Source organism: Hypanus sabinus, chromosome 11, assembly GCF_030144855.1.
Source record: "Hypanus sabinus isolate sHypSab1 chromosome 11, sHypSab1.hap1, whole genome shotgun sequence".
Classification (NCBI taxonomy): domain Eukaryota; kingdom Metazoa; phylum Chordata; class Chondrichthyes; order Myliobatiformes; family Dasyatidae; genus Hypanus; species Hypanus sabinus.
The window spans coordinates 107,929,334-107,957,328 of record NC_082716.1 but is presented as its reverse complement, the minus strand read 5'-3'; the positions used below and the strand labels follow the sequence as shown (position 1 = coordinate 107,957,328).

Sequence of the window (27,995 nt, the reverse complement as noted above, 5' to 3'; positions counted from 1 at the left end):
AACTTTATGCCTTTTGGAAATCAGGTCATCTTTTACTCACTTAGCTATTCACAATAACAGAAATTTTGACCGGGGTGCCCAAACCTTTTAATACCACAGTATCTTTTAGCTCCCCTACCCTGGGGAAAAGTCCTTTACCATCTGCTATTTTTGCCTCTCACAATTGTTCTCTGGTCCATAGGGTCTCCTCTCATTCTCCAGTGTTCCAAAGAATAAAACTTAGCCTCGTTACTCTCTCCCCATACGCAAGCCCTCCAGTCCTGGCCATATCCCATAATGATTCTCTACACTCTTTCCAGTTGAAACGTGTCTTTCCTATAACAATGTGACTAAAACTGTACACTGTCTTCCAAGTGTGGCCAACCTAACAACTTATACACCTGTGATATAATATCTGTGTTGCTTCAAATTTTGTAAAATACTGGATGAAAATCTAAACAGTTCCAAGTGACATTTTAACTCTTTGTGAGCTCGCAGCATGTAAGGTGTCTGTACAAGTCAAACACTGTAGGTTTGTTACTGTCAAATGTCAGTGCATGATGCTACCATTAGCTGCTGGTGGCTGGATTCTTTCCTGGCCTCAGGCACCAACACAAGCAAACAAAAGACCAAAGAGTTCATCTGTCTCTGTGTCTCAAAGTTTGTGAAAGTCCTATCAAAACCATGCTGATTTAGTGACATGAGAATAAACAATTGATGAGTTTGTCTATCTCTGGGTGTCTCTCTCTACTCTTGTGGAGCCCCTGTTTATTGGGAGACCTTTTGCTTGGTTCGTTCACAACAACCTGACTGATGAAGGCCAGTGTGAGAACCTCAGGACTCATACCACCAGGTTCGCCATCAGTTATTATCCCTCAACCATCAGGCTCTTGAACCAAGGGAGACAACTTCATTTAACTTCACTTGCCCCATCACTAACATTTTCCCACAACTAATGGACTCACTGTCAAGGACTTTTCATTTCATGTTCTCAATATTCCTTATTTATTGATTACTATCATTTCTTTATTTTTGTATTAGCACAGTTTGCTGTCTTCTGCACTCTGGTTGAATGCCCAGGTTGGTGCAGTCTTTCATTGGTTCTGTTATGGTTATTATTCCATAGATTTTTTTTTTTATTGAGCATGCCAACAAGAAAATTGATTTGAAGGTTGTATATGGTGACATATATGTACATTGAAAATGAATTTACTTTGATCTTTATCTGGGGCAGCACTTTACATAGATACTAGATACTAGATACAATTACTGCAAATACCATGAGATGTTGGTAAAGAAACTCCACCAAATGGATCCTCAATTTCCTCACTTACAGACCTCAGTCACTACAGATTGGCAACATCTTCTCCAGAATCAGTTTGAACTTTGAATCTTTTTTTTTTAACCACCGTGTCCATATGTGATACAGCTTTCAACAAACAGCGTACTTGTACTCCTAGACATGAGAAAACCTGCAGATGCTGGAAATCCACAGCAGCACACAGACACAAAACACTGAGGGAACTGGTCAGGGAGCATCTATGTAAAGGAATAAATAGTGGACATTTTCTGCTGAGACCCTTTATCAGAACTCTTTGTACTCATAGGACACATTTTACTGGTGTCCAGTTCTGTTGTCCTGCAGAACATTGTGGGCATGTTATGCTGGTGTCGGAATGTGTGGCAACACTTGCAGGCTGTCCCCAGCTCATCCTTGGGTGTATTGGCTGTTAGCACCAATTACACATTTCACAGTATGTTTCAATGTTCACGTGATGAATCTGAATCTGAGGTCCCTCTGTTCCACCACACTCCCTAGTGTCCTTCCATTCATTGCACAGATGCTTGGATATACAGTATATCAGTATTCCTTCATCAACATCTTCATTATGTGACATGTTGTATGATGTAGGCAATCATGGTCCCTTCACCATTATTGCTCTTGGCAGATTTTTCTGCAGAACTATTGTCACTGCCTTCTTCTGGACAGTGTCTTTACAAGATGGGTGACCCCAGCCATGACCAATATTTTTCAGAGATTGTCTGCCTGGTGTCAGTGGTTGCATAACCAGGACTTGTAATCCGCACCAGCTGCTCATATGACCATCCAATGACTGCTCCCATGGCTCCCATCCCTTACACCTCCTTTGGTAGAGAGGTATCTCAGCCGTGATACTCACGTTCATTGTCACGTTCTGGAACACTCTTCTCAGGCAGCATCGTGGAAGTAACATCAGTGTACAGGATTCTCAGTGCGACCTTCTCAATGGCTTCGGTTTCCACCGGGTGCTCTGGTTTTCTCCCACAGTCCGAAGACATGTGGAGTAGTAGGTTAGTAGAACAGAGGGAGCTGAGAATTCATTTAAAGTGATGGCAAATGTTGAGAGGGTTGTGAAGAAAGCTTTTGGCACGTTGGCCTTCTTAAATCAAAGTACTGAGTGCAGGAGATGGGATGTTGTGTTGAAGTTGAAAAAGATGTCAGTGAAGTCTAAATTGGTGTACTGTGTACAGTTTTGGTTACCTAGAGGAAAGATATAAATATGATTGAAAAAGTACACAGGAAATTTGCAGGGACATTGCCAGAACAAGTTATATGGAAAGATTCAATAGGTTAGGAATTATTCTTTGAAATGTAGAAGATTGAGAGGAGATTTAATAGAGGTATACAAAATTATGAGGGATATCGATAGAAAACATGCAAGCAGTCTTTTCCCCCTGAGATCGGGTGGGACTACAATTAGATGTTATTGGTTAATAGTGAAAGGTTGAAAAGTTTAAGGTGAACATGAGGGGAAACCTCTTTAGTCAGAGGGTCAGAAGAGCGTGGAATGAGCTGTCAGCGCAAGTGGTGCATGCGAGCTCAATTTCAATGTTTGAGAAGTTTGGACAGGTACATGTGTGGTAGGGGTACTGAGGGCTATGGTCCGGGTGCAAATCCGTGGAAATAGGCAGATTAAATGGGTTGGCATGGACTAGAAGGGACAAAGGGCCTGTTTTGTGCTGAACACTTCTACGAATCTATTAATTGGTCATTGTAAACTGTCCTGTGATTGGCCTAGTATCTGGGCGGTGCGGCTCCTTGAGCCCAAAGTCCCTGTTCTAACAGCTGCTATTTCTAATTAAAATTATAACTAAGAACGACCAGCATGTGCCGTCTCTTTCAGTAGCATTAACTATTTAGGAAGCGTATAAATAGCAAAAATATTCAGATTTCAAGAGAGCGGAGGCAGCAACAAAATAACTCGAGTTAAATTATAAATTATCTTACCATAGCCGTCTGCAACTCTTTTCAAGATGGGTAAGAGATATCGGCCACTGAAGTCATACCCGTGGTCAATCAGGGCCTCTCTCATCGCTTCGGCACCACACACCACCACCGCAGGGAAGCTGCCGAACCAGAAGGTGAACACGGGGCCATACTGCTCACTCAGCTGTGGGGATACAGGAATGTATATTGTTATATAACATTTTATACTCCATACGATGTTCGTCAATCAATTTAACTAGAGGAGAGATAAGACCCACAGCAATTTTCCTCTCAGGGACCAAACGGCTTAGGCACTGAACTGTATTTGTCAATAGGGAGCTGACGACGAGTTTGTAAAACTGGCCGGAGAAAAGGAATTTTGGAATGGTGAGGGTGGAGTGCCCTGGGACGGGTGGCAGAGAAGGAGTGCCAGGGGCAGGGGTGGCGTGGGTGCAGACGCATCCAGCCTTGAGACCCCAGGCAAGGTGATCTGATTCCAAACAGTTGGTGTATTGATCAGTATAGAACGTCTCTGGTGCTTCCCACACCCTCCCCTCTTCCTTCCCCTTTCCCAACCGTGACTCCCCCTCCCACTCTCAGTCCACAATAAAGACCCATATCAGAACCAGGTTATCATCACTCACATGTCATGACATTTCTTCCCTTTTTGCGGCAGCAGTACAATGCAATACATAAAGTCACTACAGTACTGTGCAAAGTCTTAGGCACCCTAGCCATATGTATGTGCCTGAGAGTTTTGCATTTTACTGTTCAATATCCAGGTCGCAAACGAGAGAGAATCAGCAGATGTCGGAAACCCGAGCAACACACACAAAACGCTGGAGGAACTCGGCAGGCCAGATAGCACCTCTGGAAGAGTACAGTCGACACTACTCTTGTCCATGGATGCCGCCTGGCCTGCTGAGTTCCTCCAGCATTTTGTGCGTGTCGATAATAGCGAGATACAGGTAATTTGATGCCGCGATTTACATTTGAAATAACCATCCCTCACGCAACTGCTTCGGCGGTTCTGTCAAAGAAAGCTGCCTCAAGTGGAGGAATTTGTTAAAGAATTCTCTTTATGTGTAATTTAAATATTCAGACGTTGCCCCTACCTTGATGAGGGATTTGTGGGGTGCTTTGAAATCCAGTTGGAACAGGTTGCCGACGATCGGGAGGGCAGGAGGACCCGGGGGAAGCCTGCCTTTCTGCCGCTGGTTGTTCCGAAAGAATCTCACCAGAAGCAGGACGCTCAATAAAACAACCAACAAAGTTGTCAGCGGTTCCCCAAAACTCATGGTGACAGAGTACGCAGATTCTGGAAAAGAAGCAAGAGAGGCTGTATCTCAAAATTCACAGTTGTACCACTTCCACCAGATTCAAACAGTAAACTACCCTTAAATTAAGGGCAATTGAAGTCCCGATTGAAGTTCACACTCGCTGACGACTTTTATACATTTGGGTCAGTCTCATTACGGACCGCCCTTTGGAGTTCTTACCCGGCTTTATGTCAGTGGGCGTGAGTTATGTTCTCAACAAATAAAACTATCGAGAATTGAAATGACCTTCAAATGGCTGACAATTGCGAATCACCTTCTTTGTAAGGTAGAAGCTCAATAAACCAGAACGCATGTCATAGTCCGGTCCATGAACTCCGCGTTCCTGCTCAGGGTCTGGTCTGTGAACTCTTGACTCCATGTCTTCCGGCTCTCCCTTGTCTCATTTGGGCTTAATCATGGGCACCTGATTCTCGTCTTAGAGCCGGGAATATAAGTGGCCCTAGGTTCGAGTGTAGGGGCTGTGTCCTCACCTCTATGTGGGTTCATCCTGTTGGTATCCTGTCCTCGCCTCTGTGTGAGTTCATCCTGTTGGTATCCTGTCCTCACCTCTGTGTGGGTTCGTCCCACAGGTATCCTGTCCTCACCTCTGTATGGGTTCATCTCACTGGTATCCTGTCCTCACCTCTGTGTGGGTTCATCCCACTGGTATCCTGTCCTCACCTCTGTGTGGGTTCATCCCACTGGTATCCTGTCCTCACCTCTGTGTGGGTTCGTCCCACTGGTATCCTGTCCTCACCTCTGTGTGGGTTCATCCTGTTGGTATCATGTCCTCACCTCTGTGTGGGTTCGTCCCACTGGTATCCTGTCCTCACCTCTGTGTGGGTTCATCCTGTTGGTATCATGTCCTCACCTCTGTGTGGGTTCGTCCCACTGGTATCCTGTCCTCACCTCTGTGTGGGTTCGTCCCACTGGTATCCTGTCCTCACCTCTGTGTGGGTTCGTCCCACTGGTATCCTGTCCTCACCTCTGTGTGGGTTCATCCTGTTGGTATCCTGTCCTCACCTCTGTGTGGGTTCGTCCCACTGGTATCCTGTCCTCGCCTCTGTGTGAGTTCGTCCCACAGGTATCCTGTCCTCACCTCTGTGTGGGTTCGTCCCACTGGTATCCTGTCCTCACCTCTGTGTGGGTTCGTCCCACTGGTATCCTGTCCTCACCTCTGTGTGGGTTCGTCCCACTGGTATCCTGTCCTCACCTCTGTGTGGGTTCATCCTGTTGGTATCCTGTCCTCGCCTCTGTGTGGGTTCATCCCACTGGTATCCTGTCTGTGTGGGTTCATCCCACTGGTATCCTGTCCTCACCTCTGTGTGGGTTCATCCCACTGGTATCCTATCCTCACCTCTGTGTGGGTTCGTCCCGTTGGTATCCTGTCCTCACCTCTGTGTGGGTTCGTCCCACTGGTATCCTGTCCTCACCTCTGTGTGGGTTCGTCCCACTGGTATCCTGTCCTCACCTCTGTGTGGGTTCGTCCCACTGGTATCCTGTCCTCACCTCTGTGTGGGTTCGTCCCACTGGTATCCTGTCCTCACCTCTGTGTGGGTTCGTCCCACTGGTATCCTGTCCTCACCTCTGTGTGGGTTCGTCCCACTGGTATCCTGTCCTCACCTCTGTGTGGGTTCGTCCCACTGGTATCCTGTCCTCGCCTCTGTGTGGGTTCATCCTGTTGGTATCCTGTCCTCTCCTCTGTGTGAGTTCATCCTGTTGGTATCCTGTCCTCACCTCTGTGTGGGTTCATCCTGTTGGTATCCTGTCCTCACCTCTGTGTGGGTTCGTCCCACTGGTATCCTGTCCTCACCTCTGTGTGGGTTCGTCCCACTGGTATCCTGTCCTCACCTCTGTGTGGGTTCATCCCGTTGGTATCCTGTCCTCACCTCTGTGTGGGTTCATCCCACTGGTATCCTGTCCTCACCTCTGTGTGGGTTCATCCCACTGGTATCCTGTCCTCACCTCTGTGTGGGTTCATCCCACTGGTATCCTGTCCTCGCCTCTGTGTGGGTTCATCCCACTGGTATCCTGTCCTCACCTCTGTGTGAGTTCATCCCACTGGTATCCTGACCTCACCTCTGTGTGGGTTCATCCCACTGGTATCCTGTCCTCACCTCTGTGTGGGTTCATCTCACTGGTATCCTGACCTCACCTCTGTGTGGGTTCGTCCCACTGGTATCCTGTCCTCACCTCTGTGTGGGTTCGTCCCACTGGTATCCTGTCCTCACCTCTGTGTGGGTTCATCCCACTGGTATCCTGTCCTCACCTCTGTGTGGGTTCGTCCCACTGGTATCCTGTCCTCACCTCTGTGTGGGTTCGTCCCACTGGTATCCTGTCCTCGCCTCTGTGTGGGTTCATCCTGTTGGTATCCTGTCCTCTCCTCTGTGTGAGTTCATCCTGTTGGTATCCTGTCCTCACCTCTGTGTGGGTTCATCCTGTTGGTATCCTGTCCTCACCTCTGTGTGGGTTCGTCCCACTGGTATCCTGTCCTCACCTCTGTGTGGGTTCGTCCCACTGGTATCCTGTCCTCACCTCTGTGTGGGTTCATCCCGTTGGTATCCTGTCCTCACCTCTGTGTGGGTTCATCCCACTGGTATCCTGTCCTCACCTCTGTGTGGGTTCATCCCACTGGTATCCTGTCCTCACCTCTGTGTGGGTTCATCCCACTGGTATCCTGTCCTCGCCTCTGTGTGGGTTCATCCCACTGGTATCCTGTCCTCACCTCTGTGTGAGTTCATCCCACTGGTATCCTGACCTCACCTCTGTGTGGGTTCATCCCACTGGTATCCTGTCCTCACCTCTGTGTGGGTTCATCTCACTGGTATCCTGACCTCACCTCTGTGTGGGTTCATCCCACTGGTATCCTGTCCTCACCTCTGTGTGGGTTCATCCCACTGGTATCCTGTCCTCACCTCTGTGTGGGTTCATCCCACTGGTATCCTGTCCTCACCTCTGTGTGGGTTCATCCCACTGGTATCCTGTCCTCACCTCTGTGTGGGTTCGTCCCACTGGTATCCTGTCCTCACCTCTGTGTGGGTTCGTCCCACTGGTATCCTGTCCTCACCTCTGTGTGGGTTCGTCCCACTGGTATCCTGTCCTCGCCTCTGTGTGGGTTCGTCCCACTGGTATCCTGTCCTCACCTCTGTGTGGGTTCGTCCCACTGGTATCCTGTCCTCACCTCTGTGTGGGTTCGTCCCACTGGTATCCTGTCCTCACCTCTGTGTGGGTTCGTCCCACTGGTATCCTGTCCTCGCCTCTGTGTGGGTTCGTCCCACTGGTATCATGTCCTCGCCTCTGTGTGGGTTCGTCCCACTGGTATCCTGTCCTCACCTCTGTGTGGGTTCGTCCCACTGGTATCCTGTCCTCACTTCTGTGTGGGTTCGTCCCACTGGTATCCTGTCCTCACCTCTGTGTGGGTTCGTCCCACTGGTATCCTGTCCTCACCTCTGTGTGGGTTCGTCCCACTGGTATCCTGTCCTCACCTCTGTGTGGGTTCGTCCCACTGGTATCCTGTCCTCACCTCTGTGTGGGTTCGTCCCACTGGTATCCTGTCCTCACCTCTGTGTGGGTTCGTCCCACTGGTATCCTGTCCTCACCTCTGTGTGGGTTCGTCCCACTGGTATCCTGTCCTCACCTCTGTGTGGGTTCGTCCCACTGGTATCCTGTCCTCACCTCTGTGTGGGTTCGTCCCACTGGTATCCTGTCCTCACCTCTGTGTGGGTTCATCCCACTGGTATCATGTCCTCACCTCTGTGTGGGTTCGTCCCACTGGTATCATGTCCTCTCCTCTGTGTGAGTTCATCCTGTTGGTATCATGTCCTCAGCTCTGTGTGGGTTCGTCCCACTGGTATCCTGTCCTCACCTCTGTGTGGGTTCATCCCACTGGTATCCTGTCCTCACCTCTGTGTGGGTTTGTCCCACTGGTATCCTGTCCTCACCTCTGTGTGGGTTTGTCCCACTGGTATCCTGTCCTCACCTCTGTGTGAGTTCGTCCCACTGGTATCCTGTCCTCGCCTCTGTGTGGGTTCATCCCACTGGTATCCTGTCCTCACCTCTGTGTGGGTTCATCCCACTGGTATCCTGTCCTCGCCTCTGTGTGGGTTCATCCCACTGGTATCCTGTCCTCACCTCTGTGTAGGTTCGTCCCACTGGTATCCTGTCCTCACCTCTGTGTGGGTTCGTCCCACTGGTATCATGTCCTCACCTCTGTGTGGGTTCATCCCACTGGTATCCTGTCCTCACCTCTGTGTAGGTTCGTCCCACTGGTATCCTGTCCTCACCTCTGTGTGAGTTCATCCCACTGGTATCATGTCCTCACCTCTGTGTGGGTTCATCCCACTGGTATCATGTCCTCACTTCTGTGTGGGTTCATCCCACTGGTATCATGTCCTCACCTCTGTGTGGGTTCATCCCACTGGTATCCTGTCCTCACCTCTGTGTGGGTTCATCCCACTGGTATCATGTCCTCACCTCTGTGTGGGCTCATCCCACTGGTATCCTGTCCTCACCTCTGTGTGGGTTCGTCCTGTTGGTATCCTGACCTCACCTCTGTGTGGGTTCGTCCCACTGGTATCCTGTCCTCACCTCTGTGTAGGTTCGTCCCACTGGTATCCTGTCCTCACCTCTGTCTGGGTTCATCCCACTGGTATCCTGTCCTCGCCTCTGTGTGGGTTCGTCCTGTTGGTATCCTGTCCTCACCTCTGTGTGAGTTCATCCCACTGGTATCCTGTCCTCACCTCTGTGTGAGTTCATCCCACTGGTATCCTGTCCTCACCTCTGTGTGGGTTCATCCCACTGGTATCATGTCCTCACCTCTGTGTGGGTTCGTCCCACTGGTATCCTGTCCTCACCTCTGTGTGGGTTCATCCCACTGGTATCATGTCCTCACCTCTGTGTGGGTTCATCCCACTGGTATCATGTCCTCACCTCTGTGTGGGTTCGTCCTGTTGGTATCCTGTCCTCACCTCTGTGTGGGTTCGTCCTGTTGGTATCCTGTCCTCACCTTTGTGTGGGTTCATCCCACCGGTATCCTGTCCTCACCTCTGTGTGGGTTCATCCCACTGGTATCCTGTCCTCACCTCTGTGTGGGTTCGTCCCACTGGTATCCTGTCCTTGCCTTTGTGTCGGTTCATCCTGTTGGTATCCTGTCCTCACCTCTGTGTGGGTTCATCCCACTGGTATCCTGTCCTCACCTCTGTGTGGGTTCGTCCCACTGGTTTCCTGTCCTTGCCTTTGTGTCGGTTCATCCTGTTGGTATCCTGTCCTCACCTCTGTGTGGGTTCATCCCACTAGTATCCTGTCCTCACCTCTGTGTGGGTTCATCCTGTTGGTATCCTGTCCTCACCTCTGTGTGGGTTCGTTCCACTGGTATCCTGTCCTCACCTCTGTGTGGGTTCATCCCACTGGTATCCTGTCCTCACCTCTGTGTGGGTTCATCCCACTGGTATCCTGTCCTCACCTCTGTGTGAGTTTGTCCAACTGGTATCCTGTCCTCACCTCCGTGGGGTAAGTCAGTCCATCATTGCCATAATCCCGAGGCTGGACTGTTCCCTTCCTTCCCTCTGGAGCCTCTCCTTGCCTCTGCCTGGAGCCCAGCCTCATCTGTGTCTGGAGTCTCACCCGGTTTGGAACTGTCTCTCTGTGTCCACGCCTTCGCTAGGTAGGTCTGGCCATTTGCCGCTACCTCGCGTTGTGAACTGTCTCGCCATGTCCAGCTTTCTGTGTTCTGTGAATGACTCCCGGCACTATGTCCTGTAACCAAGGAGGGGTCCTGGCTCTGTTTTGCGTTCCTATTCTCCCTCGACCAGGGCTCTGTGTTCTCGTCTTGTCCATGTGCTTCACCCATTCCAGGAGTACCTTACCCAGCTCGGTGCTGGGATTCTCGCGTCCTGTGCTGGCGTTCCCTTGTCCTCTCCAGGAGTCTCATGTCCACCCTGTTGCCTCTCCTCTTCGTGTAGCCACGTCTTGTCTTTACCTGGTTCTGGAGTCCGAACCCGAGTCAAGACCCAGGTTCTGGGTCCTTGTCCAGACTCTGGCTCGGAGCCCAAACCCAGGCTCCTAGTTCCCAGTTCCGTGTCCTGGTTCCACTATCCTCATCAAGACCTAGTCCAGGCCTGGAGTCCTTGTCTCGTCCGAGCCAGTGTCGTGTCCAGTGTCCTTTCTTCCTCACTTCCCTTGCTTCCTTGTCACGCCTAGTCCTGTTCCTGGTAGTTCGGTGTCTTTGTCTTGCTTTTGGGTCCACTCCCAACACCCGCCATTATGACACCACAAGCTGCTGAGAATTCCTTGGGGACGTAGGAGGTGCCCCCATTTGAATATGTTGATTCCATGCATTCCGTCTAATTTAGACTCCATTGTAATGCTGAAAGTTCAAATTAATGTTATAACAAAAATTCATATACGTCAACATATACAATCCTGAAATTTGTTTCCGTGGGCATACTAAGCAAATCTATAGAATAGCAACTATAACAGGATCAATGAAAGATCAACCAGAGTGCAGAAGACAACAAACTGCGAATGCAAATATAAATAAATTGCAATAAATAACGAGAAAATGGGATTATGAGATAAAGCGCCCTTACTGTGAGATTGTTGATTGTGAGAACATCCTGATGATGGGGCAAGTGAGTGTAGTTAATCCCTTTTATTCAAGAACATGATGATTGAGGGATAGTAACTGTTTTTGAACATGGTGGTGCAAGTCCTGAGTCTCTTGTACCTTCTTTCTGATGGCAGCAGTGAGAAGAGATCATGTCCTGGGTGGTGAGGATCTCTGTTGATGGATGCTGATTTCCTACAACAGCATTTCATGTAGATATACTCAATAGTTGGTGGGGGGCTTTACCCGTGATGGACTGGGCCAAATCCACTACCTTTTGCAGGACTTTTCTGTTCAAAGGCATTGGTGTCTCATACCAGGATATGAGGCATGTTTTGCACGTTCACCAGCAGCAGCAGTGGAGAGGCAGGCTTCTCCTGGGTTCCTCCACCCTCTGATTGCTGTCAAGATTGTTTAATGTCATTTCCAGAACATGTGTAAAGGCAAATGAAATAATTGTTACTCCAGCTCTGATGCACTGCAACAAAAACCACAATAAGATACAGAACACAGCCCGGTCCATCACAGGTAAAGCCCTCCCCACCACTGAACACACCTACATGAAACATTGCCGCAGGCAAGCAGCATCCATCATCAGGGACAACACCACCCTCCCCAGGACATGCTCTCTTCTCGCTGCTGCCATCAGGAAGAAGGTACTGGAGCCTCGGGGGACACACCATCAGATTCAGGAACAGTTACTACCCCAGGGGTATCGGAGGTCTGTGTCCGGGCGGGAGATCCGTGTGTCATGAGAGATGGAAGATCGAAGGCTGTATGCTCAGATACCAGAGATCTTTGGACACAGAGCTCAGAAAAAGCGATGCAACGGACTTTTAACATCATAAACCAGCAAGTTGTTTGTTATGTCTCCCCTGTTGCTGTGAAACAGAGACACCACTTTCTCCCTTATCAGGGAGAGGGAGAGAGCTTGTGGTATGTCGAATACTGGGTGGACTAGTAGTCTTTGGGGTGCTGCAAGTCTGTGTCTGTGCTATCGATTTGCTCACGCTCCAGTGATTGGTGGCGGGTGCTATTGCTTTTTTTTGTTGGTGGGGGAGGGCGGGTTGTCACTTACTGCCAGTTGTGCGCAGGAGGGAGGGGAGCTAGGGGGCACTTTGGGGTTCTAACATTTAACTGTCGTTCATTCTTTGGAGGCACTCCTCTGTTTTCATGGATATTTGTGAAGAAAAAGAATTTCAGGGTGTATATTCCATACATTTCTCTGACATTAAATGTACCTTTGAAACAATGCATTCCATAGGGAGGATGTACAAACTACTTACAGAGGATTTACCTCTGAGCACCATCATCTCGAGCTGTAACAGCATCGCTGTAACTGCTTCACTATTGTGACACCCTGGTATGGGAGCAAAGAGTGGAAAAAAACAGAAAATCGATGGAGAATCTGATGAAATAACAACCCAGTCCTGCAGATTGAAATTGAAAAACGATATTCTCAGATTCTGTGTTTTCTTCTTAGATAGAGTCATAGAAAAGTACAGCATAAAAACAGGCCCTTTGGCCCATCTAGTACATGCTGTACCATTTAAACTGCCTACTCCCATTGACCAGCACTGGGACCACAGCCGTCCGTACCCCTGCCATCCACGTACCTATCCAAACTTCTCTTAAACGTTGAAATCGAGGTCGCATGCACCACTTGTACCGGCAGCTCATTCCATACTCTCACCACCCTCTCAGTGAATAAGGTTCTCCTCATGTTCCTTTTAAACTTTTCAGCTTTCGCCCTTAACCCATGATTTCTGGTTGTAGTCCCACCCAACCTCAGTGGAAAAAGCCTCTATACCCCTCATAATTACGTATACATCTGTCAAACTCCCATGAATCTTCTACTTTCCAAGGAATAAAGTCTTAACCAATTTAATTTTTCCTTCAAGTTCAGGTCCCCCAGTCCCGCAACATCCTTGTAGATAATCGTGAAGATAATGAAGTTCAGTTTGTATTGAGAGTGAGTGCATTTTGAACAGGTGGATCCTGTCATTTTAATAATGGGCTCAGACATCACAGACAAGTAGTCAAATCGTATCTACATTCCACTATTGCTACGGTTCAAAGGTAAATTTAATATCAGAGAATGAATACAGCACACAGACTGAAATTCATTCTCCTCTCAGACATCCACAAAACAGGGAAACCCCATAAAATAATAGAAACATCGAAGCCCCAAAGACCCCCCAACTCCTTTCACACAAGCAGCAGCAGAAGCATCAATCCTCCCCTCCCCCCAACTCGCAACAGCAGAAGAATCGATCCCCCCCCCCCACTCCACCACGTGAGGAGCAGCAGAAACACCAAAGAGTCTGTTAATCAGGAGTCCATCAAAATGCAGTTCACAAACCAGCAGTTTGGTATCTCAGACAAGCTCTCCAACCCCCACCCCACACTCCCTCTACCATAACCCCCCATCAAACTACAGTTCACAAATCAGCCCTTTAGTATCTCAGACAGGCTCTCTCTCCCACCACCCCCCACCCCACTCCCTCTAACACTCCCCCCACATCCCATCAAACTACAGGTCACAACACAGAAAGTCAGATCATAAGACCGTAAGGCATACTGTAGGTACAGGATTAAACCTTTCGGCCCATCTGCTCTGCCATTCCATCGTAGCTGATTTATTTTCTCCTCTCAACCCCATCCTCCTGTCTTCTCCCTGTAACCTTTGACACCACTATAAATATAACTAAACATTTGACCTTCACAGCCGCTTATGGCAATGAATTCCACAGATCAACACCCTCTGACTAAAGATATTCCTTCTCATCTCAGTTCTAAATGGACGCCCCTCAATTCGGAGGCTGTGTCCTCTGATCTGTGGAATGTTGAATGGAGTCAACAGAGTGGATGTGGAGAAGATGTTTCCTATGGTTGAGGGGTCTAAGTCCAGTAGTCCCAAAAGAGAGCAAAAAATAAGAAAAAAGGCGGTGAAGTAGTGTTCATGGGTTCATTGTCTGGTCCAAGATCTGATGGCAGAGGGAAGAAACTGTTCCTAGAGCAGTCAGTGAGTGTCTTCAGGGTCCTGAACTTCCTCGCTGATCGCAGCAATGAGAAGAAAGCAAATCTTGGATGGTGAAGTTAACTATTGAATGATGCCACCTTCTTGAGGCATCACCTATTTAAGATGTCCTCAATGTTGGGGAGGTTTCAATAAGGTTTCCCCCCGCCCCACCCCATTCTTCTAGATTACAGTAGGTTGTTATGAATGATGAACAGACCTGATGGACAATGGGGTACAGAGTTAATCATCCCCCCCAAGAAACACAAACTATTACTGTTGCTATACTGACCATGAGAAAGAGACGAAAAACAAGCAAGAACATTAGCAACAGATAAGAGAGAGGGGAAAATTGCTGATTAACCGTATTGTGACTCCTGTTTTTGAATTATTTACTGTTTTTGCTGCAAGGGCAATAGTTTGCTCATAAACATTCCTCAGTGGACTGAAGGTGCGGCCATATTTGATGGACACAGTCATTCAGGAGTGATGGATAGCTGAGTCCCCGTGAGTAAGGATAAAGGACAGGTCTGGAGAGACACCCTCCAGACATGCCAGTGGACACTGATTGAGTGTTGGAACCCACAGGAAAGGTGGGGGCTTCGGAGACCGAACCAGGAGATCGGTCAGTAAAGCTCACAGTGTTACAGCAGGGCCGGTGGGGACTTGTGTGTGTGTCCACTCATGCCAGAGTGACGAGTCCACCACAGGAGAACGGTCTAGCAGAAGGATGGAGAGGTCATAACTGAATGACCACACCGATACGACGGATTAAGAAAGCAAAGAAAGGTTTGCCTGACTGTAGCTGTTACATCTCGCTCGCTCTCCCTCTCCGATTACAATACAACAACCATAACTACATCAGCACTCATGAACTGAACCGAACTTTATACTTTTGTATGACAATTTATTTACCCCTAGACATCGATAGAGCTTGTTTATTATTGATTATTATTATTCCTACACTTTTAGGTTTCTTACTGCTAATCTGTTTTATCTGTATATTTGCATTATTGATATGGTTTTGCTTATTTTTTATTAATAAACACCTTTAGTATAGTACCACCAGACTCCAACGGATTCTTCTTTCTCTGCTGGTTAGACACCCAGTTACGGGGTATGTAACAAGGTACAGACCCACAGCCGTCAAACACACCTTGTACGCTAACTTTTTCATTTCCGGTTCCTTGAGTAGGCAACTTGCTTAGTCTGCATTAACAAGCTGGGTTTCCAATCTGTGTAATTCTAAGCTGCTATGGATAATACAATAGTCCCAGTATCTAGGATGAGGAAATCAGCTCCAATTCATTCAGTGGAGTTGGATCACTTTACAAAACAAAACTGTCACTGCTCTAAACTCCGATACAATCTCCATTCCCAACAGGATCAGAATCATGTTTAATGCTGCTGACAAACGTTGCGAAATTTGTTGTTTTGTAACATTTGAATGTTAATAATGTGGTCAATTATTAAACTGACCTTGAACATGCTGATAACATTTCGTCCAGTTACCCAAAACACAGATTAAATATCAAACTGGCATCTGAGAGGAAAAGTTATCAGATCAGAAACTCTCCCACAATGGGTAATGTCTTCTCCACATCTACTCTATCTAGGCTTTTCAATTATATCATAAGACGTGGAGAACGGAATCAGGTCAGCCATTGGGTCTGCTCTGCCGTTCCATCGTGGCTGATTTATTATCCTTCTTAATTCCATTCTCTTGCCTCTCGCCATGACCTTTGACACCCTTACTAATCTAGAACCAATCAACCTCTGTATTAAATATACCCAGTGACTTGGCCTCCACAGATTCACCACCGTCAGGCTGAAGAAATTCCTCCTCGTCTCTCTTCTAAAGGGACATCCTTGTATTCTGTGCTCTTTGTCCTAGACTATACAGTTCCTGTAAAAAGTATTCTTCCCCCTCCTTTGGAAGTTTTCACATTTTATTGGTTTACAACACTGAATCACAGTGTTTGGCTTTTTTTGGCTTTTTGGCTTTTTTGATACTGATCAACAGAAAAAGACTCTTCCATGTCTAAAAAGAGATCTAAATTAATGACAAATATAAAACACAAAATAATTGATTCCATAAGTTTCAACCCATTCTCCTCTTTAGATGTACCCAATGACTTGGCCTCCACAGCTGTCTGTGGCAAGAACTTCCACAGATTCGCCACCCTCTGGCTGAAGAAATTCCTCCTCATCTCTGTTCTAAAGCAACATCCTTGTATTCTTAGACTGTACCCTTTGGTCCTAGACGATACAGTTCCTACAAAAAGTATTCATCTCCTCTTAGAAGTTTGTATGTTTTATTGTTTTACAACATTGAAACATAGAGGATTTAATTTGGCTTTTTAGACCCTGCTCAACAGGCTACTTCAAATCAAAATGAAAACAGATCCCTACAAAGTCAGAATCAGAATCCGGTTTATTATCACCGGTATGTGATGTGAAATTTGTTAACTTAGCAGCAGCAGTTCAAAGCAATACATAATCTAGCAGAGAGAAAAAATAATAAATAAAATAAAAATAATATAAATAAATAAACAAGTAAATCAATTATGTATATAGAATAGATTTTTTAAAATGTACAAATACAGAAGTACTGTATATTAAAAACAGTGAGGTAGTGTCCAAAGCTTCAATTCCCGTTTAGGAATCGGATGGCAGAGAGGAAGAAATTGTTCCTGAATCACTGAGTGTGTGCCTTCAGGCTTCTGTACCTCCTACCTGATGGTAACAGTGAGAAAAGGGCATGCCCTGAGTGCTGGAGGACCTTAATAATGGACGCTGCCTTTCTGAGACACAACTCCCTGAAGATGTCCTGGGTACTTTGTGGGCTAGTGCCCAAGATGGGGCTGACTAGATTTACAACCCTCTGCAGCTTCTTTCGGCCCTGTGCTGTAGCCTCTCCATTCCAAACAGTGATGCAGCCTGTCGGAATGCTCTCCATGGTACAACTATAGATATTTTTGTGTGTTATTTGTTGACACGCCAAATCTCTTCAAGTTTCTAATAAAGTATGACCGCTGTCTTGCCTTCTTTGTAACTACATCAATATGTTGGAACCAGGTTAGATCTTTAGAGATCTTGACAGCCAGGAACTTGAAGCTGCTCGCTCTCTCCACTTCTGATCCCTCTATGAGGATTGGTATGTGTTCCTTCATCTTAACCTTGCTGAAGTCCACAATCAGCTCTTTCGTCTTACTGACATTCAGTGCCAGGTTGTTGCTGCGGCACCATTCCACTAGTTGGCATTTCTCACTCCTGTATACCCTCTCGTCACCACCTGAAATTCTACCAACAATGGTTGTATCATCAGCAAATTTATAAATAGTATTTGAGCTATGCCTAGCCACACAGTCATGTGAGCACAGAGAGTAGAGCAGTGGGCTAAGCACACACCCCTGAAGTGTACATGGAGCTCAGAAAAAGGAGCTAGATAGCTAGATGGATAGGGGAATCAAGGGATATGGGGACAAGGCAGGAACCAGGTATTGATAGTAGATGATCAGCAATGATCTCAAAATGGCGGTGCAGGCTCAAAGGGCCAAGTGGTCTACTTCTGCACCTATTGTCTATAAGAGAGAGGGGGAAATTGCTGATTAACCGTATTCTGACTCCTTTTTTTTAATTATTTACTGTTTCGCTGCAAGGACAATAGTTTGCTCATAACATTTCTCAGTGGACTGAAGGAGCGGCCTTATTTGATGGACACCGTCATTCAGGAGTGATGGATGCTGGCTTTTATTGCTAGGGGGATGGAGTATAAGAACTGGGAGGTCTTACTGCAGTTGTACCGGGTATTGGTGAGACCACACCTGGAGTACTGCATGCAGTTCTGGTGTCCATATTTAAGAAAGGACATACGGGCTCTCGAGGCAGTGCAGAGAAGGTTCACTAGGTTAATTCAGAGGATGGGTGGGTTGATGTATGATGAGAGGTTGAGTACATTGCGACTCTACTCATTGGACTTCCGAAGAATGAGAGGCGATCCTATTGAAACATATAAGATTGTGAAGGGGCTTGATCGGGTGGATGCGGGGAGAATGTTCCCATTGATGGGTGAAACTAAGACTAGGGGGCATGATCTTAAAATAAGGGGATGCCGTTCCAGGACAGAGATGAGGAGAAATTTCTTCACTCAGAGGGGAGTGGGGCTGTGGAATTTACTGCCCCAGAGAGCTGTGGAAGCTACTACACTCAATAAATTCAAAACGGAGATAGACACTTTCCTGGATAAAAATAGTATTAGGGGATACGGTGAGCAAGCAGGTAAGTGGACATGAGGCTAGGTTTAGATCAGCCATGTGATCTCCTGGACCAGTTTTCGATAGCCTGGATGGGTCGGAGATGAATTTTCCAGATTTTTTCTCCTCAATTGGCAAATCGTTTTTATTTTCCCCAGGTGATCACATGGGTTTGGGCGGGATGAATAATAAAATAAAATGGGCGGCATGGTGCCCTGTTGGTTGGCACTGTTGCCTTGTGGGATTCGGTGAAAACTAGAGTTAAGATTGGAACAGCCATGATCTTGTTGAATGGCGGAGCAGTATTGAGGGGCCGATTGGCCTACTCCTGCTCCTATCTCTTACGTTCTTATGAGTCCCCGTGAGTAGGGATAAAGGACAGGTCTGGAGAGACACCCTCCAGACATGCCAGTGGACACTGATTGAGTGTTGGAACCCACAAGAAAGGTGGGGGCTTCGGAGTCCAAACCAGGAGATCGGTCAGTAAAGCTCACAGTGTTAAACCAGGGCCTGTGGGTTCTCGTGTGTGTGTCCACTCATGCCAGAGTGATGAGTCCACCACAGGAGAACGATCTAGCAGAAGGATGGAGAGGTCATAACTGAATGACCACACCGATATGACGGATTAAGAAAGCAAAGAAAGGTTTGCCTGACTGTAGCTGTTACATCTCGCTCGCTCTCTCTCTCCAACGATTACAATACAACAACCATAACTACATCAGCACTCATGAACTGAACTGAACTTTATACTTTTCTATGACAATTTATTTACCCCTAGACATCGATAGAGCTTGTTTATTATTGATTATTATTATTCCTACACTTTTAGGTTTCTTACTGCTAACCTGTTTTATCTGTATATTTGCATTATTGATATGGTTTTGCTTATTTTTTATTAATAAACACCTTTAGTATAGTACCACCAGACTCCAACGGATTCTTCTTTCTCTGCTGGTTAGACACCCAGTTACGGGGTACGTAACAAGTACAGACCCACAGCCGTCAAACACACCTTGTACGCTAACTTTTTCATTTCCAGTTCCTTGAGTAGGCAACTTGCTTAGTCTGCATTAACAAGCTGGGTTTCCAATCTGTGTAATTCTAAGCTGCTATGGATAATACAATAGTCCCAGTATCTAGGATGAGGAAATCAGCTCCAATTCATTCAGTGGAGTTGGATCACTTTACAAAACAAAACTGTCACTGCTCTAAACTCCGATACAATCTCCATTCCCAACAGGATCAGAATCATGTTTAATGCTGCTGACAAACGTTGCGAAATTTGTTGTTTTGTAACATTTGAATGTTAATAATGTGGTCAATTATTAAACTGACCTTGAACATGCTGATAACATTTCGTCCAGTTACCCAAAACACAGATTAAATATCAAACTGGCATCTGAGAGGAAAAGTTATCAGATCAGAAACTCTCCCACAATGGGTAATGTCTTCTCCACATCTACTCTATCTAGGCTTTTCAATTATATCATAAGACGTGGAGAACGGAATCAGGTCAGCCATTGGGTCTGCTCTGCCGTTCCATCGTGGCTGATTTATTATCCTTCTTAATTCCATTCTCTTGCCTCTCGCCATGACCTTTGACACCCTTACTAATCTAGAACCAATCAACCTCTGTATTAAATATACCCAGTGACTTGGCCTCCACTCCTGACTGTGGCAACAGATTCCACAGATTCACCACCGTCAGGCTGAAGAAATTCCTCCTCGTCTCTCTTCTAAAGGGACATCCTTGTATTCTGTGCTCTTTGTCCTAGACTATACAGTTCCTGTAAAAAGTATTCTTCCCCCTCCTTTGGAAGTTTTCACATTTTATTGGTTTACAACACTGAATCACAGTGTTTGGCTTTTTTTGGCTTTTTGGCTTTTTTGATACTGATCAACAGAAAAAGACTCTTCCATGTCAAAGTGAACACAGATCTCTAAAAAGAGATCTAAATTAATGACAAATATAAAACACAAAATAATTGATTCCATAAGTTTCAACCCATTCTCCTCTTTAGATGTACCCAATGACTTGGCCTCCACAGCTGTCTGTGGCAAGAACTTCCACAGATTCGCCACCCTCTGGCTGAAGAAATTCCTCCTCATCTCTGTTCTAAAGCAACATCCTTGTATTCTGAGACTGTACCCTTTGGTCCTAGATGATACAGTTCCTACAAAAAGTATTCATCTCCTCTTAGAAGTTTGTATGTTTTATTGTTTTACAACATTGAAACATAGAGGATTTAATTTGGCTTTTTAGACCCTGCTCAACAGGCTACTTCAAATCAAAATGAAAACAGATCTCTACAAAGTCAGAATCAGAATCCGGTTTATTATCACCGGTATGTGATGTGAAATTTGTTAACTTAGCAGCAGCAGTTCAAAGCAATACATAATCTAGCAGAGAGAAAAAATAATAAATAAAATAAAAATAATATAAATAAATAAACAAGTAAATCAATTATGTATATAGAATAGATTTTTTAAAATGTACAAATACAGAAGTACTGTATATTAAAAACAGTGAGGTAGTGTCCAAAGCTTCAATTCCCGTTTAGGAATCGGATGGCAGAGAGGAAGAAATTGTTCCTGAATCACTGAGTGTGTGCCTTCAGGCTTCTGTACCTCCTACCTGATGGTAACAGTGAGAAAAGGGCATGCCCTGAGTGCTGGAGGACCTTAATAATGGACGCTGCCTTTCTGAGACACAACTCCCTGAAGATGTCCTGGGTACTTTGTGGGCTAGTGCCCAAGATGGGGCTGACTAGATTTACAACCCTCTGCAGCTTCTTTCGGCCCTGTGCTGTAGCCTCTCCATTCCAAACAGTGATGCAGCCTGTCGGAATGCTCTCCATGGTACAACTATAGATATTTTTGTGTGTTATTTGTTGACACGCCAAATCTCTTCAAGTTTCTAATAAAGTATGACCGCTGTCTTGCCTTCTTTGTAACTACATCAATATGTTGGAACCAGGTTAGATCTTTAGAGATCTTGACAGCCAGGAACTTGAAGCTGCTCGCTCTCTCCACTTCTGATCCCTCTATGAGGATTGGTATGTGTTCCTTCATCTTAACCTTGCTGAAGTCCACAATCAGCTCTTTCGTCTTACTGACATTCAGTGCCAGGTTGTTGCTGCGGCACCATTCCACTAGTTGGCATTTCTCACTCCTGTATGCCCTCTCGTCACCACCTGAAATTCTACCAACAATGGTTGTATCATCAGCAAATTTATAAATAGTATTTGAGCTATGCCTAGCCACGCAGTCATGTGCACACAGAGAGTAGAGCAGTGGGCTAAGCACACTCTCCTGAGGTGTACATGGAGCTCAGAAAAAGGAGCTAGATAGGTATCCTATGGATAGGGGAATCAAGGGCTATGGGGACAAGGCAGGAACCAGGTATTGATAGTAGATGATCAGCAATGATCTCAAAATGGCGGTGCAGGCTCGAAGGGCCAAATGGTCTACTTCTGCACCTATTGTCTATTATCTATAAGAGAGAGGGGGAAATTGCTGATTAACTGTATTGTGACTCCTTTTTTTTGAATTATTTACTGTTTCGCGGCAAGGACAATAGTTTGCTCATAAACATTCCTCAGTGGACTGAAGGAGCGGCCTTATTTGATGGACACAGTCATTCAGGAGTGATGGATCTGGCTTTTATTGCTAGGCGGTTGGAGTATAAGAACAGGGAGGTCTTACTGCAGTTGTACCGGGTATTGGTGAGACCACACCTGGAGTACTGCGTGCAGTTCTGGTGTCCATATTTAAGAAAGGACATACTGGCTCTTGAGGCAGTGCAGAGAAGGTTCACTAGGTTAATTCCAGGGATGGGTGGGTTGATGTATGATGAGAGGTTGAGTAGATTGGGACTCTACTCATTGGACTTCCGAAGAATGAGAGGCGATCTTATTGGAACATATAAGATTGTGAAGGGGCTTGATCGGATGGATGCAGGGAGTATGTTCCCAATGATGGGTGAAACTAGGACTTGGAGGCATAATCTTAAAATAATGGGATGCCATTCCAGGACTGAGATGAGGAGAAATTTCTTCAATCAGAGGGTAGTGGGGCTGTGGAAGTTACTGCCCCAGAGAGCTGTGGAAGCTAATACACTCAATAAATTCAAAATGGAGATAGACATTTTCCTGGATAAAAATAGTATTAGGGGATACGGTGAGCGAGCAGATAACTGGACATGTGGCTAGGTTTAGATCAGCCATGTGATCTCCTGGACCAGTTTTCGATAGCCTGGATGGGTCGGAGAGGAATTTTCCAGATTTTTTCCCCTCAATTGGCAAATCGGGTTTTTTTCCCCCGGGTGATCACATGGGTTTGGACGGGATGAATAATAAAATAAAATGGGCGGTATGGTGCCCTGTTGGTTGGCACTGTTGGCTTGTGGGATTCGGAGAAAACTAGAGTTAAGATTGGATCAGCCATGATCTTGTTGAATGGCGGAGCAGGCTTGAGGGGCCGATTGGCCTACTCCTGCTCCTATCTCTTAGGTTCTTATGAGTCCCCGTGAGTAGGGATAAAAGACAGGTCTGGAGAGACACCCTCCAGACATGCCAGTGGACACTGATTGAGTGTTGGAACCCACAAGAAAGGTGGGGGCTTCGGAGACCAAACCAGGAGATCGGTCAGTAAAGCTCACAGTGTTAAAGCAGGGCCGGTGGGGCCTTGTGTGTGTGTCCACTCATGCCAGAGTTACGAGTCCACCACAGAAGAACGGTCTAGCAGAAGGATGGAGAGGTCATAACTGAATGACCACACCGATACGACGGATTAAGAAAGCAAAGAAAGGTTTGCCTGACTGTAGCTGTTACATCTCGCTCGCTCTCTCTCCAACGATTACAATACAACAACCATAACGACATCAGCACTCATGAACTGAACTGAACTTTATACTTTTCTATGACAATTTATTTACCCCTGGACATTGATAGAGCTTGTTTATTATTGATTATTATTATCCCTACACTTTTAGGTTTATTACCGCTAATTTCTTTTATATGTATATTTGCATTATAGATATGGTATTGCTTATTTTTTATTAATAAACACCTTTAGTATAGTACCACCAGACTCCAATGGATCCTTCTTTCTCTGCTGGTTAGACACCCAGTGACGGGATACGTAACAAGTTTCAGACCCACAACCATCAAACACACCTTGTACATTAACCCTTTCATTTCCAGTTCCTTGAGAAGGCAACTTGCTGAGTCAGCATGCACAAGCTGGGTTTCCAATCTGTGTAATTCTAGGCTGCTATGGATAATACAATCATCCCAATATCGAGGATGAGGAAATCAGCTGCAATTTCATCAGTGGCGTTGGATCACTTTACAAAACAGAACTGTCACTGCTCTAAACTCTGATACAATCTCCATTCCCAACAGGATCAGAATCATGTTTAATGCTGCTGACAAACGTTGCGAACTTTCTTGTTTTGTAACATTTCAATGTTAATAATGTGGTCAATTATTAAGTTGACCTTGAACATGCTGATAACATTTCGTCCAGTTACCCAAAACACAGATTAAATATCAAACTGGCATCTGAGAGGAAAAGTTATCAGATCAGAAACTCTCCCACAATGGGTAATGTCTTCTCCACATCTACTCTATCTAGGCTTTTCAATTATATCATAAGACGTGGAGAACGGAATCAGGTCAGCCATTGGGTCTGCTCTGCCGTTCCTTTATGGCTGATTTATTATCCTTCTTAATTTCATTCTCCCTGAAGATGTCCTGGGTACTTTGTGGGCTAGTGCCCAAGATGGGGCTGACTAGATTTACAACCTTCTGCAGCTTCTTTCGGCCCTGTGCTGTAGCCTCTCCATTCCAGACAGTGATGCAGCCTGTCAGAATGCTCTCCATGGTACAACTATAGATATTTTTGAGTGTTATTTGTTGATACGCTAAACCTCTTCAAATTTCTAATAAAGTATGACTGCTGTCTTGCCTTCTTTGTAACTACATCAATATGTTGGAACCAGGTTAGATCTTTAGAGATCTTGACAGCCAGGAACTTGAAGCTGCTCACTCTCTCCACTTTTGATCCCTCAATGAGGATTGGTATGTGTTCCTTCATCTTACCCTTCCTGAAGTCCATAATCAGCTCTTTTGTCTTACTGACATTGAGTGCCAGGTTGTTGCTGCGGCACCATTCCACTAGTTGGCATTTCTCACTCCTGTATGCCCTCTCGTCACCACCTGAGATTCTACCAACAATGGTTGTATCATCAGCAAATTTATAAATAGTATTTGAGCTATGCCTAGCCACACAGTCATGTGTACACAGAGAGTAGAGCAGTGGGCTAAGCACACACCCCTGAGGTGTGCCAGTGTTGATCGATAGCGAGGAGGATATGTTATCACCAATCTGCCCAGACTCAGGTCTTTCAGTTAGTAAGCTGAGGATCCAATTGCAGAGGAAGGTACAGAGGCCCAGGTTCTGCAACTTCTCAACAGGACTGTGGGAATGATGGGAGTGATCAAAATTAATTACAAATACAAAACAAAAAATAATTGATTGAATAAGTATTCACCCTCTTCAAGTCAGTATTTAGTAGATGCACCTTTGGCAGCAATTACAGTCTTGAATCTGTGTGGATAGGTCTCTACCAACTTTGCACATCTGACACTGCAATTTTCGCCCATTCTTCTTTACAAAACTGCTCAAGCTCTGTCAGATTGCATGGGAATTGTGAATGAAAACCTCTTTTCATGTCCAACCTAAAGTTCTCAGTTGGATTGATGTCTGGACTCTAATTAAATAAGTAGTGCAAAAATAGAAGTATAAAATAGGGAGCTGGTGTTCATTGGTTCAATGTCCATTCAGAAATCTGATATTAGAGGGGAAGAAGCTGTTCCTGAATCATTGAGGTGTGCTGTCAGGCTCCTGTACCTCCTTCCTGATGGTAGCAATGAGAACAGGGATGTCCTGGATGATGGGAGTCCTTGTTGATGGATGCTGCCTTTTTGAGGCATTGCTCCTTGAAGATGTCCTTGATTCTATGGAGGAGACTTCCTACTGGCGGTGGATGGAATAACAGCATATTTTTGCCGCTCCTGGTTAATTTTACTTTTCTTACTTTCCAACCTGATTTGACGCTGTGACTACAAGAACTGCTAAAGGTTAGAAAAAAGAAGATTCTTCTACATCTTTGGATTCTATTATTGAATTGATGCAAAAGCACAGAAAAGAAGCTTCCGAGGAATTTCAGTGATTCAGAAAGGAATCCTCCAAAGAGTTTCAACAACTTGCCTCTGAAATAAAACAAATAAGTACCAAATTGGATGAGCACGATAACTGAATAAAAGAGAATGAAGAAATCCTGTTGATTCTGGATGAGAAAATGGATGGCCTGCAAAAGCGTTATGGAAAACAATCCAAGTTAACGATGAACTAAGACAGAAGATTACTGAGTTAGAAAACAGAAGTAGAAGGAATAATGTATGAATTCTTGGTCTCGAAGAGTTAACTGAAGGTGATCGTCCTTCGGAATTTTTTGCAAACTTTCTGGTTCAGTTATTTCCTGATATTTTAAAAGCGACACCAAGGATCAACCAAGTGCATAGAGTAGCTGGGAGTAGAATGTTTGCAAGCAAACCTTGTTCGGTGGTAATCGCTTTTCATGAGTTTCAAACAAAGGACCGTATAATTCGTGAATCTCGTCGGAAATGTACGATTGATTTTAATGGAAGAAAGATTAGAATCGTTGAAGATTTCTCAACAGAGATTATGGAGGAGCATGCTAAGTTTAAAAGTGTTCTAGAACAAGGATTTTAAACCTTCGCTACGGTATCTGGTGGAGCTCAGAATTACGCTGCAGGATGGATCGCAAAAATGGTTCTGTTCGAGTCTCCAAGCCCAGGAATATTTAGACTCAGTAAAGTGATTGCTTATTATTTGTTACATGAATAACTGTTTATTTTACCTTCGCTAAACTTTGTACTTAACTCTTTTTTTAACTTTTTAAGGATTTATTTTGAGAATAAGACTTTAATGAACTATTACTTTGTTTGCTAAGTTTAAAAGTGTCACGTCAGAGCTGTTTAACAAAAACTTACATGAGTAATTGTGTATTTTGCCTCTGGTGAATCTTGTAGTCAATTTTCTTTTAGAACCCCTTAAGGTTTTACTTTGAGAATAAGATCTTAATGAGCCAATATTCTGTGTGTCCACATTATTTTATGATATACCTACTTTTCTAGAGTTTTTGATATCAGAATTAACTGTCTCTTTATTATCTGTTGTTCTGACTAGGTTGGAATATTTCTAATTTTGTCATTTATTTGGAGCTAAACCAGTGGGATTTTTTGGTGGGAATGTCGCTATTAGTTATAGTGTTATGAATGTACCACAGCTCTGAGGGACCAAAGGGGCGGGAGCAGCCCCCTCCTTCCGGAGAATTGCAAGAGCATTATTAATTCGGGTCTCGGACCCAGGAAAATGAGAGACAATGTAATGGTTTTGGCCATTGCTCTTAGAGACACCTGTGCTAAGTGCATGACCCTGCTAAGTGACAGCTACCACGGATATGGACACCCTCGGGCAATGTGGGGGTGGGGATTGCATCACCCTACTTTGATGGACATCTACAACTCTGCAATTCAAGATAAAAGGGGACTACAGGAGGCGGTACCCCAGCGACGCACCAGAAGGACTCGATCGCTCGACGCTCCCGTGATAGCTGGAAGCCATTCAAAAGCCACGTCCGCACCGTAACTCCTTTTGCCTGGGGAGCGGGTGGCTGATGAATCTAAGTAGGACTTCGAACTAATAACAGGAAAACAACGCTCCCCTGATTCAACAGAGTTGCTTCATCAAAGACCCAGGCAAGTTTTTCCGTTTCTCTTCAATCTCTCTAAAACACGTGAAACCCAGCGATTCCCCAAAAAGACTGAAGCCTGCAGACTTCTGAGTGACTTTTATATTTCCAACGGGCAATATATTATCCCCTAGACAACAGTCGAGATGATTTCTTAATGAGGATTATTGCTATATCCGCGCTTTAGATTGAGTTTTGCCGATGTATATGTTCTGAATGTTTGTATTAACCTTACTTTTGTGCCCCCCTTTATGAATAAAAACGTTCGAAAATAGTGCCATCAGACTCCAACGGACCTCTCTGTCTTTGCTGGTAAGTTATCCAGTTACGGGATACGTAACAGTAGACTTCGACTTTCTCTCTTTGGGAGGGGGAGGGTGTTTGGGTTTTTTTCTTGGAAGCTGTTTCAGATTCTTAGTCAAACCTGTTGTTTGGTTTCCTTATCTCACAGGTTATTTTTAGTTTTATTAATCTTCTTAAGGATTATCTTTTTCACTTTTCTTTTAAATAATAATAAAATGGATTATATTAAGTTACTTAGTCTTAATGTGAAAGGATTAAATCATCCTTTGAAACGAAATAAGATTTTTGTCTATATTAAAAAATTAAAGGTCCCAATTTTTTTTACAAGAAACCCACGTACACAATTCTGATAGCTCAGGCCTCTCTAGCTGGTGGAGAGTATTGCTCTTTCATTCAAGTTTTCAAGCCAAAGCTAGAGGAGTTTTG

General features: G+C 45.3%; 2 protein-coding genes across 2 annotated transcripts in view; one reads left to right on the top strand and one right to left on the bottom strand.

Moving 5' to 3' along the window:
* Nucleotides 1-4,689, bottom strand: part of LOC132402261 (cytochrome P450 2C15-like) — a 74,448-nt gene extending 69,759 nt beyond the window's left edge. The window contains exons 1-2 of the mRNA XM_059985062.1: nucleotides 4,342-4,689; nucleotides 3,248-3,410 (exon numbers count right to left, since the gene is read on the bottom strand). Of these exons, the coding sequence (XP_059841045.1) occupies nucleotides 3,248-3,410; nucleotides 4,342-4,524 (346 nt within the window). The 5' untranslated portion in view covers nucleotides 4,525-4,689. The remainder of the gene's footprint in view (nucleotides 1-3,247; nucleotides 3,411-4,341) is intronic.
* LOC132402262 (cytochrome P450 2C23-like) overlaps nucleotides 1-27,995 on the top strand; it is a 219,312-nt gene that overhangs the window by 51,430 nt on the left and 139,887 nt on the right. The window lies entirely within an intron of this gene.